Below are 15,461 nucleotides of genomic sequence, written 5' to 3'. Positions count from 1 at the left end.
AGATTGAAACTAAATATTTTTTTGTTTCGAAGTTGAAATCAAGGCATATTCACTGTCAAAATTCAGTTAAAAAATTTTCCATATTATTCGTTATTTCTTATTTTATTCAAAGTTTTCGGTCAAATTCGAAATTTTCTCTCACATCGTATACTTTTTTTTTAGTATAGATAGTATTTATTTACCTCATGATATGCTGCAAAACCTAATTAATCACGAATTTCTAATGTTATGTACTCTTTTCTCTGATTGTACCTCCTAAACATCCTTTAAATAAATAAAAGTAAATGTGACTATGCATTTTTATTTTATTTTAATTGTTTAATTCGATTTATACTATTTTATTCAAAAGTGAGCATATAAGGCCCCGTTTACACTTCGATTAGTGATTAGGCGAGTTCATACATTTTCTGCGAGATTTTCAGGGGGGGCTGTTGCCCCCCCTGCCCCCCTGCCCCCCCCTGGGTACGCCCATGTCTACATGCTATTTTTGTTTCAGTTTCACCCGATATCATAAGCGAAGATACCAGTGGCGACGTATCAGCCATGGAAGGAGAAAATGCTTGTCTCTCCTGCAGAGCCAGCGGTCGACCGACGCCCCGTATAATATGGAAACGTGAAGATGGGAAACCAATTATATTCAGGAGCGGGCCTAAGGAGATAGAGAAAGGTACGAACGTTGCATTTTAATAGCTATCTTACCAGTTAAAGTTAATTAGAATTTCAAAATGTATTGGATGGCTAAGCGAAATCCGCAAGTACCTAAGTTATTATTGCAGTAGAAAAATACTGGGTAGAACAGCGGGTAAAAATAAACATGTAGTTTAGGGATACAATACGTTAAGCGTAAAGCTGTTTTTAAAAAAATAAAAGTAAATGAACAACAACATAAGTCAATCAAATCAATGCATTAACAAAATATAATAAAACTACTGTAGGTAATGATAAATAACCCACTACGTAAATGTTTATTTCTGTGCTATAATTATGGAAGATGAGGATAGAGAAGGTTATAGATGAAGAGGTATTAGAAAGAATAGCAGAACAGAGGACTTTATGGAAGTCAATAAGAAATAGACGAGATAGGTTAGTAGGACACCTTCTCAGGCATGAAAGTCTAGTCAGACACATATTAGAAGCAGGAGCAGGAGTTAAGAGGAGTAGAGATAGACCTAGATTACTGTTCAAAAAAGTTCTAATTAGCTCAGGATAGGAAATAGTGGAGGTGCGTGTCCAGCCACTCTTAGGACTGATGACATTATGATGATACAGCTATAATTTTCACAGAAGGTAAATTCCAGTCACTAAAATTGAGCATCATAGGGTTGTAGGTCCTAAAACTGATTGGCTATGCACTTCCACTATTTCCTACTCTGAGCTAATCTTCACATTTCCCCAAAAACTACAGCATCCACATTCTTCACTACTTGTAAACAGTAATTTAAACTAAGCCTGTTTTGATGAAAAAGAATTACCCTAAAACTTCTGAATTTAGACCTATTTCTCACAAATAAGGAAGGTAGTTACGTAGAATGATGCCTCAGATGCCTTTCAATCAGAAAGAGTTTTTATGTATAGCTGGACTAGATATGTACTGCGGTTAGGTTAGGTTAGGTTGTGATAGTTTGGAATATCAATACTGAAAAGACGTGCAACTGTGCGTGCCACAATCAACAGGGATAACCTCGCAAAATTGTTGGGGGTTTCTCAAATCGGCAACAGGATAATCTCCAAAAATTGTTCGAGGTTCTTCAAAATCAGCTAGTGGAGTAACTGCTCGAGGTCTCCTAGAACCACTCAAAGGACTACCCCCGTGGAAGCGGCTCGAGGTATTCGAAGTCAATACCAAAAGAAGAATCAGAAGAAAAGGAAGAGAGAACAACGCACCCAAGTAAAATTGTACAATCTAGCGAAACTCCTAGGTTTCTAGATTTCTAGACGACATATACTGGATCTTTTTAGAACTTGGTGAGACTCTATAAATAGATAGTTGTCCCGAGATTGAGGAATGATTAATAGAAGAACGAGCTCGAAGCAATACAAAGGAAAGAAAAGAGAGCGAAGGAGTGACAACGTGTTTATATAGTGGTGAATTGATAACTAAAAGGTGCTAGCATGACGTTTTTGTTTGGAGGTTAGAATTAAATATCGGCAACAAACAAATCGATTCAATACAAATAACATCGAATTTCGGAAGCAACTCACGCACAAGCCCAACTAGGAACGGTCATTTAAGATGTGTTTTGATCTAATGTATAGCCATTCGAAATGTGTGATGATAATAACATTGTATCCCCTAACAAGTTTTATGTACCTCAGGCCCACAACACCATATGTGTAACTTACTACTGTTCGTTTCAAGAAGTTGGAGATATGCCTCTTCCCTTTATTAGGATGCGCCGTAGCATATTTTCAAATTCAATCATATTTGTCTGCGGAGCTCATTTTTCCACCGATCATCAAGCGAGAACTAGACAAAAGTGTACAGTACCATTTGCAAAACTACTTGAACTGCCTCGTTAAAATTTAAGAATATGCTTTATTTAAAAGCATATTTAGCCATAAATAATGACAAGTGAATTAACTTAACTTTCTACGCACCTATAAAACTTTTGCTTTGTTTTCTATTGTTAATTTATATACATTTTTGTTCTAAGAAATTGCTAAACATTTTCGTCTAGTACTGTACAGTTCTAGCCGATCTCTAAGACCGCCCATCAAGAGCTCTGCTCGTTCAAGCTTGTTCCAACTATTTCTGTCTTGCTCACGACTAGTGTGTATTCTTTCTATCTTCGCGCACGTTTCTTCAAGGTCACAATTCTAACAAATTGAAATGGACTGCAATAGTATACAGAGTATGAAGTCATCGTTTATCTCTTTAGCTTCCGTAGTGATTGGTTGGGGAGAAACAGACGAAACGGAAGAGAAAAAGGCAGTAGATAGTACTCTGAAGTATTATCTGTGGACTATTACTGATAATATAATCGATTAATCGTAATAACCGATTGTTGAATTCAATAATCACCCAACTTTAGCAGCACTCTTGTATTAAAGTAAAAAATAATCCCCGCATTAGGCAAATTTTTCCTTCAACAATGTGGTAATTTTGTAAAAACGGTACTTTATGTAGAAATGTTTGTAAATATGCTATCATAAGAACTACTTAGGAGTCTCCAGTCTACTCACAACATCAGAGAATATCATCCAGCAAATTACTGAAAGCGTAGTACCGCCGCGAGAATGTCAAAACCAATGGTTGCGTTCATTTATATTCCAGGAGCTAATCCCCAATGGTATCACGACAAAAGGTCAGTCGAGGATGATCTACGATGGCTATATTGAACTGCGGTAATTATGAGAAATAGCTTAGGGAGACACGTAACAACCAAATTTACCTCGGTATTCTCCAGCAGCATAAAGCACAATTAAATCCATTTTCAAATTTCAATTGTAAATCAGAAGGAATGATACATTTGACAGCAGAATAAATAACATATTGCTCGTTGGAAAATGCTTAATCGCATTTGCACGTTATGAATCATAACGACTACCGTCACGATATACATATGTAAATGTCTGCATGTACAATAAACACACAATAAAATACAATCAGGTACATATTGAATTACGAAGATTGGAAAAACTTTGGTTGTTGTAGAACAAACAAAATAGCTCAAACCCCAACGCCGAAGAAAGGAATTTTATCCTTAGGTTACCATGGAGAGTTTGAATGGTTTACAGTTCAAATGGCAACTCCATTCAAACTCTCCTTGGTAACCCTACGGATAAAATTCCTTTCTTAGAAAAGTCGAGGATATATGAAATTAGTTGTAATGACTGTAGTAAAAAATATATTGGACAAACTGGACGCTCAATCAAAACTAGATTTAAGGAGCATTTAGCTCATGCACAGTTTGATAGAAAGGAAAAGTCTAGTGTTGTCCAACATATTCATACTGAAGAACATAATATTAATATTCATCATCATCTTCATCATCATCATAAGGTTGCCAGTCCTAAGACTGGTAGCACACGTACCTCCACTCTTTCCTATCCTGAGCTAATCTTCGCATTTCCCTAAAACCAGAACAACCCATATCCTTAACTATCTGCGAACATTAATCTAATCTAGGTCTACCTCTACCACTCCTAACGCCCGTTTCTGCCTCTAATATGCCTCTGACTAGACCTTCGTGCCTGAGAAAGTGTCCTATCTCGCCTATTTCTTACTGAATTCCATCTTCACGTTTCATCATTTAAGACAATTTTTATGCCAGTAAATAGACCAAATTGTAACTAAAAGAATTATTAAAAAATATATAGAGACAAACTATTTTTTTTTACACCTTTCAAGTACCTTGCACTAATTTGTTAAATAAACGGTCAATCTATGGGTTAGACGAAGAGAATTTCTTAAGTTTTCATAACTCTCACAACAATCGACACTATTTTCTTTAAAAGTCATCACAAGCTCGCATCATCATTATAAGGTCATCAGTCCAAAGACTGGTTGGACACGCACTTTCACCTTTTCTTATCCTAAGTTAATATTCGCGTTTCCCTAAAACTGGAACATCCCACATCTTTAATTATTTGCGAACAGTAATCTAATCTAGGTCTACCTCTACCCCTCCTAACTACCGTTTCTGCCTCTAATATGCCTCTGACTGGACCTTCGTGCCTGAGAAGTGTCCTATCTCGCCTATTTCTTACTGAATTCCATCTTCACGTTTCATCATTTAAGACAATTTTTATGCCAGTAAATAGACCAATTTCTAACTAAAAGAATTATTTAAAAAAATATAGAGACAAACTATTCTTTTTAAATATTTTTTATAATCAGCTTTAGGCAAGAGTTCAAAAAATTTAGTGATTTTTCTTGTTTTGAATTTTGAAATTAGTCCACTCGGTTATATCTTTTATAAAAGTCGCCTCGGCACGAGCCAATAGTACTCAATTGATGCTGACACGGTGAAAAATAACACCGAATCTATTTCTATTCAAAAGATGCCGATACATTAAGGGGATTCAGTTGTACACGCGCCATAGAGTAAAAACATGCTTATCGGTTCTAGATATCATGAGTTTAATATTTAAAACAGAGGTTTGAAATTTTGTAGTAAGATACATACAGCTTTGTTCTAAATCTTGTTGAAAGCCATTTATTAATTTTTTAATTTCTATTAAAATTACATGTCCTACAAGAAACATCAACTTTAAGCACTTGTAAAAGCTTTTAATTACCTTATTACTTGAAACCAAAAACGTACCGAGTTGGTGTGAACCTTTGTCTGCTACCATACAAAAGATTAGATATTTCTCTCGCAGCGTCAAACTACAATGTTAAGAATAGAAACCCATGTTTTCGGAAAAATTCACACGAGGCACGAGCGGTTTATTGCGCCCAATTCCCTTAATAAATGACACCGAATCCTTTTCTGTTTACCGATTACAACCGCGAATAATGAAGTTTTTAACCGCGAATACAGAAACTAGGTTGCAATTTTTTCGCCCGCGAATAAGGAAACCGTGAATAAGGAACTTTTACTGTAAATGCGTCAATTTTATTGCAGACTATGCCAATTTTGAACGTTCCAACTATACCTACATAATGCTAACAAAGTTTTTCTTAGGTACCCTGTTTTGCCTTCCCTTACATGTTTTCATATAGAAACCGATTGAAAAATATTTTAATAATTCATATAAGAAACGATTTTGAAAGGCCTTCTAGCCTTTTTCTAAAAGCGGCTGTGGTCAAGAAAAGGTCAGGAATTCTGCTATAGACGAATCAAGGCACGACTTTATTAAGTTATTCTCTCAGAGTGCTCCTTTTGGCACTTAATTTGTTATAGTTTAGTTCATTAATTTAATTTCTTAGTTTAATTTAGTTCACTGGCCTAGTCTAATAATCTAGTTTATTGAATTTGTGTATGTAGAATTGAATTTTAAAATTGTTTGCTCGTTGGCAAATTTAATACATGTATATTTCCGAAAAGAGAAAACAGATGTTTTAATTCGGCGTCCCGGAGTCTTGATGAGAAAGAATAAGTTCGAAATCCCAATCCACGTCTAATAGTTCAAATATGATTACTGACCAAAGACTTACACAGTTCTTGTCAATATATTTAATTCATTTGGCAGTATGTGTTACTAATATGACAAATTTCGTTGAAAGCTACGGTAGGTATTTTAAAAACAAAGAAAATAGTACATTACGTGTTGATGACTAATTTCATTGTCTCCCGATTAAAAAATGGCTGAAAAAAGGCCATATCTTCAAGGGAAGAAACAAGGTTTTTTCAGATTGCATGTGAATTGCCACCCGATCCAAAGGCAAACATGCAGTCTGAGATAACCCTATTTCTTCCCGAGGTACATATACTACTTTTTGTCATATTTGTGCGGAAAGCTCGTCATTAAATTGATAGTTGACTTAATAAGAGTAAATTATTTAGAGGTTAGGAAATCATTGTCATTGAATAACTGATTTTTGCGCATGCCCATAGCTTCGGCGCATGCGCTCAATGACTAATTTGCTTCCCGATTGAAAAAACGGCTGAAAAAAGGTCATATCTTCCCAATTTCACAGCACGTAAAACAAACTTTCCGTGGTAACATAACAAAAACATATTTTTTCAATATATGCTGCTTACTTTACCCGATATAAAATCTCTGACGTTCTAAAAATGGACACGAACAATCAATTACTATTGAAACAGTTTTAGAGATTCATAAATGTAACTCTTCATAGCGGACACTTTTATTGGACGCGGCAATTTCAATAAATATTTTATGCTCACTCAGTTATTAGTATTACCGTTGTACCCATGCCATCAGTAAAATGGGATACGTAAACCGGAATTAACTTCCATAATATATACTTCCCAGAAATAGACAGTTTACCGCTCCCTGTTGATAGCAGCTATAAAGAGATTTTACTATATTTTTATAATCACACACCAAAAGAAAGCACTTTATGTAACGGCACTAGCAACTGAACATTAATGGAGAATATAATTTTAATTATTATTTCAAAAAGTCCAAAAATAATTATCTAAAACAAGATTGAAAATATGTTTTCAAATTACATGTATTTTGCCGCGCTTCTTTTATTGACGTCGTTACCTTTTGTCCTCTCGAGTTGCTTATCCAATGCTGTGAGCAACATACTTTGTTAAGACCTACATCATCTACAGGAACTTTACACGTGTACGTGTTTACATGTACCAACGTAGGTTTGAAGTGATAACTGAGTAATAATTGTCAAAAGTGATTAGCCTTGCCCTTCACTGAATATGTTTCAAAATTTACTAGCACCATTGGCGGATTTGCCATAAGGCCCAGTAGGCCTAGGCCTAGGGCGACCAGATATTAAGGGCGGCAAATCGTGCCAAAAAAAATCACTGATGATAACAAATTCATGAATTATGTATCTAGTCTATAATGATGGGTGCTGAGAAAGGGGTGGCACATGGCCTGGGGCCTAGAGCGGCTAGGACTGCAAATCCGCCACTGACCAACACTCATAAGTTTTCACAAACAATTATGTACGCTACTGTGTCAAAAATGGAATGAGTGTGTGGGAGGAGACAGAAAATAGCAGAGAAATCTCCGATTATGTATGGAATGTTACTGTCCCAGTCCACAAAATCCAAGAAGAAGGAGAAGAAACAAAGCAGACGTTGAAACAAGAAACCCTATGCGGACTATGTCATTTTTGCCCCAGTATTTACCTAACTGATTCAAAAAACAATACAGAAGAAACATCGCAGACCGGCTCGAAATCAAGTAGGTCCTCTTCCGGATACTAATCTATGATACAAACCTCTAAACCACGTCAGTCCAGTACACTAAAAGAAGAAAAGGAACATTTGCTTACTAATGCTGATGGGCGTGCAATGCCTTCAGACTACGGCCGGAGGGTAGAGCACAAGTCTCCCTTCAGCCACCTTTTAGGAATCGTGAAAATGGGTTGGTGGTTGTTTGGGCGAGAAAGTTGAGACAGATGAAATGAAGACATAACAGAAGGGAAAGATTTTATATGGGTTATTATTACTGTCTCATCATTTGCCTGAAATCTCCGAAAGGACAGACAGACCAGGAACCGGTATCCTCTGAATGGCAAGAAATAGTCTAAAGCTCTTTGCCATGTCACTCAGTTACATTAACAGAATACAGAACTTCTTTAAATACCTATTACATGGCTCAACAGCAAACCAAAACTTCAGATAACTATTAAGAAATTACTGTTATATGCTTGTAGGCAACCCAACATACATAGCGACAAAGAAGACCCGATTTCTAGACGGTATATACTGGATCATTCTAGAATATGACCAGCCTCTATAAATATTTGTCGCAAAATCAAGTGGGAGTCGAGAACGAGTCCGCGGCGATACAAAGGGAAGAAGAAACGGTAAAGAAGTGACAAAGTGTTCATATAGTAGTGAACTAATTAATATAGAAGTGTTAATTAGACAGGAAATAGTTAAATTAAATTAATAAACTAAAGTAAAAGGTGTTAAGGTTTTGTCACCTGACATAGCTATCTTGGTTAATGAAATTTTGTGCTCGTTTAAGATGTTACTGCATTATTATCTGATTAATAATTTTCCATTAATAACAATAATAACAATAATGATAATGATTAATTTATAATATTTATCTATACGCATGTATACTGTTTAGGTACATAAAATGTCCGCATTATAAACAAGTAACAGTAAATAGCGTGTCTTACAGAATTTTAAAAATGAAATAATCACGTAAATAGCATTAATAAACTAGCGCAGGGAAAATATTCACCTGTTCTAAAGGAACGTTTCAATTGTGCACATTAGAGCACAGTTATCATGCAACATTGTAATTGACGGTTGTTTTTGTTTTGAACCATTATTTAATAATGACACACGACGACATCTCATATATGAACATAGAACTTTAAACGTGCTGTATTAACGGAATTATTGCTCGGTCAAATAATTACGTTGACAAAGACAAAAGATAAATTAGGTACTAGGGTACAAAAAACAGTTACATTTCTTCCGATGTTTGTGGGTACATTAAAGTGAATCAATTTTTGAATTAAATTTTATCACTACAAATAACCTCAAATTAATGAGAAAAACGTCCTCACTAAGAATTGAACCCAGGTCACCATTGCTTTAAAACTAAGGTTTATATAAGGTTATCATTAATGAAAAAAATTAATTCAAAAATTAATTCACTTTAATGGGAGACTAGGGCAAAATGGGATACATAAGAAAAAAATCATCATATAAAAAAATACACTTCAATAAAATAACTTTTACTCAGATAACATTAAGCATCAACTATTTAAAATTTTCTACAAGCTAACTCTCTTAATTTTCTGATAATGAGTGACAACAATCAAATTCTCCATCTTGCTCTATGGTCCGGGTATAATAGGAAATAGCACGAAGTAAAAAAAGCATCATCATAAGGTCGTCAATCCTAAGACTAGTGAATACGCACCTCCACTCGTTCCTATCCTGAGCTAATCTTCGCATTTCCCTAAAACGAGAACAACCTACATCCTTAACTATTTGCGAACAGGTCTACCTTTACCCCTTCTAACTCTCGTTTCTGCCTCTAATATGTGTCTAACTAGACCTTCATGGCTGAGAAGGTGTCCTGCCAACCTATCTCGCCTATTTCTTTTTGACTTCCATAGGGTCACTGTAGTTCTTACGCTTTCACGGCCGGCGTATATCGATGCTGCGTTTTCTTCTGGGCTTTTTGACCGTGGTCCGTGGAATTTTACTTTTCCAAACTTTATTTGCTGACAACATCTTCAGCAGTGACTGGGTAGGTACTAAGTCGTAACTGACGTAAAAAAACCGCTTCCATTTTATTTAAAGCTATCTATAACCTCTCCTTGCCAGATGCTGCTATATCATCTGCAAATCTAAGCATACTAATCTTTTACCCTTCTACATCTATCCCTACAGTTGTACTGTCTTTAATGATGTTGATCGCGTCATCGATTTATAGATTAAAAAGTAGCGGTGACAGTGTGCATCCCTGTCTGACCCCCTTCCTAATATTTACTTCTCCACTTTGCAGCCCCAGCTCTATAACTGCCTGTTTCTCTTTATACAAACTAAGTATCACTCTTCTATCTCTGTAACTCATCCCTACATTTTTAAGTAAAGGAGCATATACATATTTTAATCACTTAAGCAAATGCTGGGGCAGTAGTAACAATAACGGTCTATCACTTCCCCTCATTTCTTCTGTCTCATCTTTGATACTCTAACGGCCATCCACCCATAGTTGGGAGGGACTGCCCGCCCACCAGCATGAGAAGCTGATGGGAATGGAACACTTAAGTGTTTCTTGAAATGCACATTATTTCTTGGGCTTTTTAGTTTGTTTCGTTCCAGATTTAGTATCACTTTATGTCCCGACCATTTTACCCCAACAAATATATTTTGTATTTAAACCAAGCACTTCTAACCTAAAAGGTTACAGCTAATATCAAATTTCGATACTACCGCTACGATCTTTCTCTGAAAATGTTGCTAAAACTTAGTTACTTGCCTGACAGCAGGTCAGTGTTTGTAACAAAACTTTGTAAAATCATGAACAAATTCCGTTTCTTCTCAGAGTGTTCCCCAAAAAATAGAATAGCGACTTGTACCCTTCCGACTGACTCATGTAAGGCGACTAATTTCATCCGAATAGCTCTGTCGAGGGCACATACACGCATACGAGTTATGTGCATTAACGCTTGTCCCGTCTTACCCAGAACCCCGTTTTACCCCGGTCTCCCCTATATTGTTTACCCTATAGAATACTTCTAAAAATGTCCTCTTTGGATACGTTACTCGCCAACCCACAATGCAACCATTTTTAGTAATCACTGTCCATAATTACTTTAACTCAAGCTCCTTAGATCAAGCTCAATGTTACAATAGTAAAACACCTTCTTTGAGAGTTCATATGTCAATTACTATATATATTTAAAAACATTTCTTTAATGCTTTACACAAAAACAGAGNTTCCTTCCTATCCTGAGCTAATCTTCGCATTTCCCTAAAACTAGAACATTCCACATCTTTAACTATTTGCGAACAGTAGTCTAATCTAGATCTACCTCTACTTCTCTTAACTTCTATTTATACCTTTAATATGTCTCTGACTAGACCGTCATGCCTGATAAGGTGTCCGACCAACTTATCTCCCCTACTTTATATTGACTGCCTTAGTTATTCGTTACATTAACTTAATTCCTATAATCATTTTTGTTTAGTTTATTAATCTACTCGTTTAAATGTTGTGCTTTGAATTCGGTCGTTTAATGTTAATAAATATCCAGTAATTATCTTTATCGAGGCTGTTCGTGCCATTCAAAACGGTACATTCATATAAGTCGTCAAACTACGGCGACAACATTTTTGGTCCTTCGAGCCGGATACTTGTGAAAGGATTACCACAAAACAAGGACTAAAATCATCCAGTTTTATAGCATCGAGTTCAGGATTGCGGTCATCTTTACATTGGACATCGACACCGGAACCTGTTTTTTGGTAAGCTCCTTGCAAACTATCAGCAACCCTACATATTCCGTCCTTTCTCGTACATTCCTCTTCACTAACATTGGTTACTCCCGATCTACTCAAACGCAAGCAAACGGATATTAAAACATAAATAACCAAACGCATTTCGCGAACATGTACGAATTATTCGAAAGGATCAGATGCAGAAACACAAGAAGCACAAGAGAGGTAGGTAGAAAAAATCGAAGACGGTTATCGAAAAAGTGCATTCATATAACTCATCAAATTAAGGAGACAACAATATCTTTTCCATAATTTTTGCCGTTTTGCAAGAAAGGTACCTATTATGCGATGAATAAATAACAGTCGCATTTGAGTTTGCAAAGGACGATGCATTTTATGTCGTGGGAAGGATAAGTTGGTCTGCTCCTTATCGATGCACCTATACACGTATTACATTTATAGTGTATGTCGTATAGCTGCCGTACGAGTACATGTCCAACAGGAGCTAATGTCTAACATCATGTTCGGTAGCGTATCAAATGCGCGTTATCATATTCATGAAGATGTTTCCAAACGCCCGCCGTTCCATCTTGCATTTTTATTTATACGTTACGTTTTACGTTACTGAATTTTATCACAGAAAATGCATTTAAAGATTGTCTGAAGTTGTAAACAATCTTGTGTGAATACAGGAAAACATAAAACTGATAAATTCTCAACGTGAGATTTAGGAGGTTTATCTACAAACAAGATTCTAAAGAGTTACATATTTAGAACGACAATCTCACAAGAAAAAAAAAAACTTAATACACTTTTCACACAGACTCAAACGCAAGCCGAAAAACATATTACCCAACCCACTTGCCAAACATCTGGCAAAAACTCCCAATCTCCATCACAAATAAGTACGACAACTATCTCGACAACCTGAATATTACATTAAAATAACATATCACACAAAAAATTACATAAATAACACAAATACAAGGTGCGTTCCATAAGTAATGAGCCGACATATTTATTGAGCAGATTAGTATAACTGATCAATATTCTTCTAAATATGCATCTTCCGCGTCGATACACTTTTCTAGGCGACTTTTCCACGCTGCGCAAGCGTCAGCGTAAGCCTGTTCCGGGATATCTGTAGGGACTGCCAAGGTATTGGCTTGGATGTCCTCTATCGAGTCGTAGTGATTACCTTTAAGGGCTGCTCTCGAATAGGGAAAGAGAAAAATGTCTGTAGATGACAAATCCGGACTGTACGGAGGCTGGGGGTCCACCGGAATATCGACCCAGGTTAGACAATCGATCATGGCGAAGGAGGTGCGTGAGGCGCTTTGTGGTGGAGCTTCCAGATGTCTTGGATCTTACTTCGCTTGCGCGTAACCGCCATTTTCCGCCTTTTCAGAACTTCCAAGTGGTAGGCAGCATTTACGGTCTATTCAGACGGGTCAAGCTCGTAGTTAAAGGTCTCCTCGACTCCAAAAACGACGATGAACATTATCTTTGTCTTGGATTAGCTTATGCGAGCTTTCTTTAAACGGGGTTACTTAGTGGTGCGCCACTAGGACGAATCCCCAAATACCTATTTAAGGTGACCGCCCTTTTCAGCCTTTTCGACGATGAACATTATCCTTATCCTTCAACTTTGAGTGCTCGGAGTCAAATGAGTCAGTTGAGTTGTAAATTTACTCATTACTTATGGAACGAACACTGTATACACATATGTACAAACACGTACGTATTCACGCACCCATACATACAGACACATACACACGCAGACACACACACACACACACGCATATACAGACCCACACACATACACGCGAACACACACACATACACACGCACAAACACACACACACGCACACACATACGCACCCACCCACAAAATCACCCCTTTAGGAAGAAATTTAACACTACCCCATCATAAAGACGGGTGGTTGTCTTTAGCAGTTTCGTTGATTTGTAAATAAATTTAAATAAAAAATTACGGATTATAGATATAGCATACGAAAATAAGTAATTGATGTCATAATAAAGACAGTCATTATTGTGATAACATTTGATCGATCAGTTGTGGTTATTAGTAGCTACACACGATTAAATGCGATGAAATTCCGCGTGTGCTTATTTAGGTTACAATGTGTTCATAATCTGGTAATTCCGTTGCGAGAAATTAATAATTACCTACGGGAACGTTGGAGCATGTAACGAGAAGATAAGAAAAACATTGTGGCTTTCCACTTTATCATCGCAATTTACGTTCATTGCCAAAGAACACACTTTAAAAACCTTTTTTTTTTTCAGGAGTATAATGCGGGTCGTAAAAGAATTATAAGTCGAGTAGGTGTCACAACGGCTAATAAGCTGAACCCAAATTTTTCATGAAGTCTAAAAATAATTTCCGAAACGACACAATTATAACGGATGGACAAAGTATAATAGTAAAAACAAAGACAAGTACCTACGTTAAATTAATTATGCCTTTTTAGGGTTTCGTTGAATATAATTTTGCGCGTAGTAGCTGTTTATCTACGTAATTAAAACATTTCACTTTTATGGTGACTGAACAAAGCACTCAATTTAATGTCAATGTTCGTGAATATTTTTAGAAGTTGTATGTGTCCACTATCAAGGGCATTCTATTTTTCTGTAGCATACCTCCCCCCTTACGTCGCTTCTCTCCTTTCAGTTGGGAAATCCTACTGTTTTCGTACAAATTAAAAGAACAAAAAAGGCAACAAATTCCTATCCGAAGGGACGAAGATTTTGTACAAACTAGAGTGGATCGGCTTGCGAGTTTCGTTGATTTTGGAAGCAGGGTCGTTGGTTCAAACATAAGAAACCAGACTAACACAAGTCCCTGAAGGAGGGCAGCAGATTTTTCAGTACCTAGAGTGGCAGAGATCACAAGGATCGAATTACTGCAAATGGAAACAATTATTTTTCCATTTATGCCAAATGGTTTTGAATGGAATTTAAAAATTTTCCATTGATTCCCATTGAAGTTCAATGGAAATTTTTCCTACGGGAGATATACCCGAAGGTTGCACATCCCCGGGAAGGAAATGGAAAGGTTGGGTGTGGGAAGAGGATTGAGTTGGGAAAAGGGTTGGGTGCGAGGGGGGAAAAATGAGTTTTTGGTTTACGAAATACCATAAAATCATCACTAATAAAAAATAGAAAGCACCTTCGTTCGTTGCGCGATGAGCGACCATGCATCAATTTCGGTATTGCCAACACAAAATATAAGCAAAACCTTCTTGCGTACGCATCAAATGAGATGCGCACTGTCTTACTGGGCGGCATATGCGCATATGAACGACCACTACTTAGTTAGCGACACTCTTACGTTACGCGCAATATGATAAGCAATCCATACAGTTATTAGTCTTTCTTGTTTGCCAGCTTGATTGATGCAATTCATAGCTCCCGATATCGCCATGATTAAATTAACTGACGTGTTATTCTTATACTGTGAGGCATTTTAAGTACCCACTGATATTTATTCTGATTTCAAATTTCAGTGGATATCTTCAATGGAAGTGAACTTAACTTCTTTCAGCTGGATAGAAAGCAAATGGGGGCCTACCTCTGTATAGCCAGCAATGATGTACCTCCAGCAGTCAGTAAAAGAATTATTTTGAAAGTAATTTGTAAGTAATTTTTACTAAGGTGCATGTATTATTCTGAACGCTCATAGATTACAATAGAAAATCATATAGATACAGGCCTGACGCTGGAAGCTGGCGGAAATTTTAAAATGGCGTGGATGCGCGGTGGCAAAAGTAGGCAGTTTTAGGTATAAAGATTGCAGCCCTCATTCTTCAGTATTCCTATCAGGGGCGTAGATTAAATATTTAAAAGCAGGGATCAGTGAGTAAGTAATAGACATACAAACAGAAGAACTAATTGTTGATGTTGGTGACAGTGATA

At 36.6% G+C, this 15,461-nt stretch overlaps 1 protein-coding gene across 1 annotated transcript in view; it reads left to right on the top strand.

Annotated features, from left to right (window-relative positions):
* The window catches only part of LOC108742842 (lachesin-like), a gene marked incomplete at its 3' end in the record, with an annotated part of 122,184 nt that overhangs the window by 82,534 nt on the left and 24,189 nt on the right, over positions 1–15,461 (top strand). Inside the window, exons 4-5 of the mRNA XM_018478180.1 lie at positions 497–667; positions 15,053–15,181. Coding sequence (XP_018333682.1) covers positions 497–667; positions 15,053–15,181 — 300 coding nt within the window. The remainder of the gene's footprint in view (positions 1–496; positions 668–15,052; positions 15,182–15,461) is intronic.

This window comes from Agrilus planipennis, unplaced genomic scaffold (assembly GCF_000699045.2).
Source record: "Agrilus planipennis isolate EAB-ADULT unplaced genomic scaffold, Apla_2.0 scaffold372, whole genome shotgun sequence".
In the NCBI taxonomy this organism is placed as follows: domain Eukaryota; kingdom Metazoa; phylum Arthropoda; class Insecta; order Coleoptera; family Buprestidae; genus Agrilus; species Agrilus planipennis.
Note: the sequence above shows the minus strand (reverse complement) of the source record. Positions and strands in the feature narration are given on the sequence as shown.